A 7,148-nucleotide genomic window follows, 5' to 3' on the forward strand; every position below is an offset into this window, starting at 1 on the left:
GATCATGTATACAAAACGTGCATTTTGAAAAATGGGTGTTTAGCAGATTCGTAACTCATTGATTCAGCGGAGCCTTGATAGCATGTTTGATTACTGGCGCGGCGCCTACGCGAGTCAGCGCCAGTGCGTTCTTTTTGGTACTGGCGCATCATCTCGCGCCAGGCATAAGTGAGCGAACCTCTACGTGGAAGAGGCTAGAGAAGCAGGTCCAGGACAGATTGCCGCGAAAATTTATAAATAGTTTGGGAAGCTGGCTTGACATCCTGACAAATCCGGCCATCGATCACTCGATATGTGGCCTCGATATGTTTACTCCCTCAATCAGAAAGATGTGTATGGAGTAGGCCCTGTTTGCAAGAGGATGCTGCAAGAGGATGTTATAAGTTTCCCGAACTATTTATAAATTTTCGCGGCAATCTGTCCTGGACCTGCTTCTCTAGTCTCTTCCCCTCTACGTCGGTATATTCCGGCATAAAATGGCCGCCCCATGTGACTTTTGAGAAAAAATGGTGGACGATCTTGTAAATGCCGGCTTTGCAATGTACACAAATGTGCGTTGTTGCATCAAACTGCAGTTCTTTGGCAAAAAGAAATTGGTCAATAAGGTTCGCGAGTAGTTCTTGATGTTGACGCACACCCGGTCTGGTATCTGGTCATCCTTCTTTACGCTTCTTTACCCTAAAGTTACTAGATTAGAGCCTGGTGCGTGAGCTTTCGGGCTCAATTCATACTGGACATCCGCTTCAAGAAGCGAGATCCGGTGTAACATCTGTGGTTGTTTCCCATGTGTCAGTGTTTCCAAACAATAGGCAGCTAGAGAGACCACGACTTTTCAATAGGGGAGGGGGGATACACAGAAAAACTTGTCAAATCTATTTTTGAGCGTTCCCAAACAATGAGGGGAAACACTCAAAAACAGAAACACTCAAAAACATTACACTGGTGCTTACCTAAGCGCGGCGCTAAAAATCGAACAGGCTATAAATTGTCTTCTTGGTAAAACTGTTCGTATATCGACACCTATTCGTATAAAAAGGATGTGTCGATACCTGTTGACCATTTCCTATTGTTTAAAGCTTGTTTGTATTGCAGAAGCGCCACATCACTTACAACAACTGGATGGTCCTTCAAACTACTGCCATTGGAAGGACCAGGTCGGATGAGAGCGTCCATCTTTACTGTCAATACGATACTATCTCGCATGTGTTCACCGAAACCGGAACGAAAGTTGTCGGGTTAGTATTCTACCAAAGACTACAGGCATGGAGGGAATATGTATATTAGAGAATCCTGTAATATAACGGGGAAATGCCGGATTTTATTTCTCCCGTGATGCCTTTGTAAAGGCAGCAAGACTTTGCTCTTTAAACGTTACAATGACATTCTATCCTTTTCAGGTTTGCCTCTATGGCGTCCGAGGGAGATGAAGTGCACCCTGTCTTAACAATGGATGTTCATGATGAATTCGGCCGGGACGCAACCGTGCAGGGCATCAGACAAGGCCAGCCAACAATGCTCATCATAGAGATGACGGAAGACAAGAGCGTGTACCACTCCATCAGGCCAGAAGTTTGCATTGCCTCAAACCGGCCAGAATTGTCCAACCCGGCTACATCCTCCCTTCTGCTGCTTTATGAAGGGTATGCATTTAGTTCGGATAAATTCTGAATGTTTGGGGGTGGAGCAAGGCAGATAATATGGATTTGATAGCATATGACTGAACAACCCAGTTGATACCTTTTCCACATTACCTGTTACACCTTCCTAAGATGTTAGAAGTTACGGATAGCTTCGATTTACATGATTTGGGATTTGGTAAAAAGTAACATACCAACTACAGAAAAAAGTTTGTTCAGGAAACTCTTCTCTTTCAGTTGCCCAGTCGTGGACTCCTACCTGAACGCGAAGAACACGTTCTATCCCGATCCAGCTGATGCAGAGGTATCGAGGACTGGTTACTTCCCAATGTTTCAATTAGAGAATACGCAATTTATGTTCTTTCACTGTGCCGTCAAGGTTTGCAGGAATGACGAAGACTGTGACCCGGTAAGTTGTTTTGCTTTGTCGAGGTTATAGTTTTGGCTTCCATGACCCTTTTCGCCTCCAGTTGCATTCTCATTGCAGTCTGCAGTTATAAGAGTTTGAGATCCGAAACTTATAGCAAAACCTGTACGTATACTTGTACTATAGTTTTTGCCAAATACGTCATCAAATTTTGGTCTGATTTTTTTCTCCATCAGAAGCTGTGCATTATCGCGTTTCTGAACGCGGAGACTACAAATACAACGCAAGTAGATTTTGAGGGAAATGAAACGAACTGCCACCAAAAAAACGTTTCTTTTGTTTATTCCATTCCGATTCAAAATCATTCAAAATCATTCACATCACTGTTTAGATCGGCGAAACTGGATTATGTGCATGGCTTGTATGTCATGTATGGTGAAGGTGTATCTTCTGTGTTTGGCATTGGACCGTGAAATGCTCAGTCGCGGGTTCAGCCTTACTACAAAACAGACATATTGCCTTTAACGGGCAAGATCGTCAAGCAGTACACCAATTCGTTTCAGATTTTTTCCGGTCTACCACCATCAACTGCATAAGCCTGGTCAGTCATCAACCAACCTCGAATCCCGGGGGTCAAATCGCAACTGCTTATCGACCCCTGGAAACGCCTAAAAATAAAAGCTTTGTGATAAGTTAATGACAATTGACAAATCGATGACGTCACTCGATATCACTCATTTAATCCTTGGCACATATGGAAAGTAAGATTTTGCTTCTGAATACATGTATCATATGAACATTAACCGAAGCCTCCTATGAATTCTCGCTTTTGATCCTGCTCATATATTACTGTGATTAAAAATACAAATTTCCACAATGCGGCAAATAAGCAATAAATTGCATTAAAATATTTTATACGACACTAGTATATCAATAACAAATACTAGTTTTTACCATTTGTTGCATGATTGTGAATTAGCTGTAACAAAAACGTGTCGTCAGGATTAAATGACAGCAACGTGGATTTGTTTATATGGTGGTACTAGTTTTAACACGTGGCAAAACCTTATATTGAAAGTAGCGTCAAAGAATTTATTTTTGTATGTTTCGTGTCTGGTGTCTTTATTTATGTCTTGTGTTCTCAATTTAAAACTCATTTTGTGTTTGTCGTGCAGAAACAGTAGTAAGACATAACGACCAAGTAGACGGGTCTGATGTCCGACATACTACGTCACCCCCAGATTCTGGAGGTGACGTAGGGGGGGGGGGGGTTACCAGAGGCTACGAAGCAGCCATCTTGAATTGCTAATCAAGTAGTCCCCAGATGGAGAGGTTGGTCTTCAACGGAGACGGCCATTTGCCAAAATATCGCGCGTTTGTATGACGAGCTGTAAATTGGTCACAAGGCACTGGTGGAATCGAATCAGCATTCATGTTACATTATTGTTATGAATACACTTTCTATACATTCCAACTTTCTATACATTCCAACGTAACGTACACGGATGACTATAAGTAGACAAGTTTTGCTACAAGTTGCGTATCTCATAGTCTCCATTAAGTCACGAGGACGCTTTACAGACGTGCTCCTCCGAAAACCAACGGCAATGACACTTGCCGTGCTGTGCAGATGGAATCCCCAACACGGTCGTAGCCAGGTTTCTAAGTTACATACGTCGGTGTGGCGATTTAAGAAAATATATTATGACTGTTTGGATTGTGGATGAAGGGTCGCAGTTTCAAAATTAGCAATTGCCTGGATGATAATAAAAGTTTAATTTTCGAATCGATCAATCCGAATGTACATTGGTATTGCGTGTCATGAGGTATCGCGTCGGATACAGAACCGAGTGAAAGCTTTAAAATGTTTGAAATAATGCATTGCAGGTTGACTGTTCCGGTAGAATTAAAAGAGCCATTGCATCATTGGAAGGCGACGTTATCCTGCAGCGTGAAGTACGGGAACTGCAATCGGGGTCGACTAGATTGGAGGCTCTTAACACTGGACCCGTGCAGATTATTGCAGATTCGAAATCCAGCGGAAGTCTTTCCGAGAAAACTGAGAAATCTGATAGTAAGTAAAATCATTGCGAGTTGTGCAGTCTGTGCGACAATTGCTGCAACTATCAATTTAAACACCAGACAACCGCTTACTTTACAGAGCTATGAGATCTGGATGTAGTGTTGGAGCCGAGCGGATCAGATGATTAATTTAAACTCCAATTCAACATTCAAACCTCTCGCTGGTACGTTTTTGAATGTGTTTTTTTCCTCGTAACATCTCCCAGCGGAAATGGCCTGCTCGGCATTTGGTTTCTGTTCACTGACCAATACCAGGAACAGAAATACCTTTTTATTCCACAATCGGGAGACTGACAATCTGACCAGTGCTTATAGCGGTTTTCGTGCCACATAACATGATAAGCATGTATGGGAATGCGTCATTTTGATTTGGTCCCCCTGATATTGAGCGGATTGAGGGATGTAATCGCCAAAATGTGGAGGTGATAATACGACACCTAACCTTAGTAAGGAAATTGGCATGGGCATCACGTGAATTTATTTAAGCTTCGTTCACATTTTCCTAATATATCTTTCATCAGCTTCTAAAGCTGCGTTCACACTTGTTTCGCATTCATGCCGACTTCCCTATTCCAAAATACCGAAACCGATTTCACTGACACCTAACCTTAGTAAGGAAATTGGCATGGGCATCACGTGAATTTATTTAAGCTTCGTTCACATTTTCCTAATATATCTTTCATCAGCTTCTAAAGCTGCGTTCACACTTGTTTCGCATTCATGCCGACTTCCCTATTCCAAAATACCGAAACCGATTTCACTGTATCGGTTCGGGTCACACTGCACTTGAAACCGACATCGATGCGAAACAAACCGCGTCACACTCAATCCGCAATAGACATACGCCACCTATACGTTAGATAAGAAAACTGCCCTGCAGGGTGAAGGTCATTCATTCACCTGATCGTAAACTGGCGTGTTGTGGTGCACACCAGTCAGTTGGCCCTCAACATCCTCATCACGCCAGATCTGCAGGAGCAGCAGCCTCTCTGGAATACCCCAAGTTTCACCTCTCGCCGCCATTACACCAAAATAAGTGGTAGAAATGACAAAATATTCAACACGTTTTCTCCATACGCTAAAACGGAAATAGAGGTGACATTAGCTACTGCGCCTGCGCGGCTTGATAAGTCATCCACCTTGTTGCGGAATAAACTAATAAAGAGGTCACACTGCAATTATATTGCGGCGTAGCTGTATCGCTTTGGTTGTAGCGCATCGATGTCGATACAAATCACCGGTTTCGCTAGAGCGATATAAAGGTAATTTATACCGAATCAAGTGACGCACCGAAGTGGAATAGCGCCTTATTCCGGTTTCGATTCGGTATAAACCCCTAGTGAGAACGCGGCTTAATATATCTTTCATCAGCTTCTATACGTTTTCTTAATACCCGCTGTGATCAATCAGAATGCTTGACCACACTCTTCCAGAATAACATCGTAATTCGTGAGCGTTTCGAATATCGTTGGCTGCTCAATTGTGACCCGTCACAGCAAAACCAGGCGCATGCCGCTCTGAGCTAGGCAGGTTGAGACGGATTGTTTGTTCATTTCTCCATTGTCTGCCTTTTGTGAAATATGAGCACATCAATTTCTTCCAATATCTCCTGGCGTCATTTATGCTCGTCTTCTGTGCGACATGCGCCTGGTTTTGCAGCCAAAATTCTAAGAATGCCGACAAAATATCATCAAAATCGAACGAGTAATAATGAAGATAGAGCTGTTTTTCAACAGCGCGGCCACTGCCAACATGCTTTTGGCAGTGAAACCCCTAAATTTAACAAAGTTCAATGGCTCCGTCTTCATTTTTACTCGTTCGATTTTAATGATTTTTTGTCGGTATAAGAATTTTGTGTACATCGTTCTAGCGAAAAATATTTCAAAAGTTATAAAATAAAGTTTTTTGTAAGGGTTTCTTAATTGGCTGATTACATAATGAGACTCATGCATTCGCATTCCTGCCATAAAGTATTTATAGAAAACAAGATTTCAGATAATATCCTGAAAACCGCATTGCAATTGGTGCTAGTTTGTACAACACCTTCATTCAATATCTCACATGTTCCATTTTCTATTCCAGCTGCCCTACCTCGCAAATATCTTTTTCTGATCAGCATTGGCGGAGTAGCCATGATTCTCGTGATAGCAGTTGCCGCTGCAATTTTAGTCACGATGAGATCACGCAGGCGGAGGAGAGCCCCAAGGAAATTAATCCCAGAATCTGCAGTATCGGTCATGCGCTACGAAACCCATATGTAAAGTTCGTTCTGGCTCTTTACATTTCTAACGCCGTCCGGACTGAGACTGCGTAGAATGCCCAATCAACCTAGAGTTCTATGCAAGGCAAGAAACTTCAGAATAGATCGAGGACGATGTTTACATGAGGATTTATAATTTTGTTAAAAAGTTGTTTGCTCGAATTCGCCATTATTATAAAACTACCGGTCTGTTTTAATGATTAGAAGTAACTTGTTTTGTTCGTTATTCAATGTTGTGTACCGGTCATTCAATGTTGTGTACCGATCATTTGAGTTTTTTTTACTGCTGTTTAACTTGTTTTAATTATTCAGTGTTCAGTGTTAATTGTGCTGCGAGTTGGCTATTTGGCCAAAAATACTCGGCTCCGAAAAACCAATTGATTTCGCGACAGTTCAGATTTAGTTCTTTTTTATACATGTAACGTATTGTATGTTTATAATGTATTTTATGTTTATTTGTAATGTATCGTTCCTTTTCCATGTTCTCTAACTACATTTTTATTATTTGGCTGTTTTTGCGACACCTAATCTTTGCTGGTTAAATAAACGCTACCAAACCTATCATCGTATTCGGATTTTTGTATGTACGTCTACTTGACTGTTGGATACAGCTACAATGCTTGTGCTAATTTGGACTTCTCCAAATTGTACTGTTCAGGGCAAGGCAAACCAGGCTGCAGTTTGATATTTTTCTTCTTGTTGCACTGCACAAGATGTTGCCGGGTTATGAACAAGAGATGTTTGCCTCATTAGAACCATAGAATCTCGAGCCCTTACTAAGCACCTCGACAAAAGTAGGTTC

General features: G+C 41.9%; 1 protein-coding gene across 2 annotated transcripts in view; it reads left to right on the forward strand.

Annotated features, from left to right (window-relative positions):
- LOC135492327 (uncharacterized) overlaps positions 1–6,907 on the forward strand; it is an 87,273-nt gene extending 80,366 nt beyond the window's left edge. For both annotated transcript variants that reach the window (XM_064778726.1, XM_064778727.1), the window contains exons 9-13: positions 1,093–1,235; positions 1,398–1,640; positions 1,875–2,046; positions 3,892–4,078; positions 6,169–6,907. In XM_064778726.1, coding sequence (XP_064634796.1) covers positions 1,093–1,235; positions 1,398–1,640; positions 1,875–2,046; positions 3,892–4,078; positions 6,169–6,347 — 924 coding nt within the window. In that variant the 3' untranslated portion in view covers positions 6,348–6,907. The remainder of the gene's footprint in view (positions 1–1,092; positions 1,236–1,397; positions 1,641–1,874; positions 2,047–3,891; positions 4,079–6,168) is intronic.
- The last annotated feature ends 241 nt before the right edge of the window (positions 6,908–7,148 follow it).

This window comes from Lineus longissimus, chromosome 8 (genome assembly GCF_910592395.1).
Source record: "Lineus longissimus chromosome 8, tnLinLong1.2, whole genome shotgun sequence".
In the NCBI taxonomy this organism is placed as follows: domain Eukaryota; kingdom Metazoa; phylum Nemertea; class Pilidiophora; order Heteronemertea; family Lineidae; genus Lineus; species Lineus longissimus.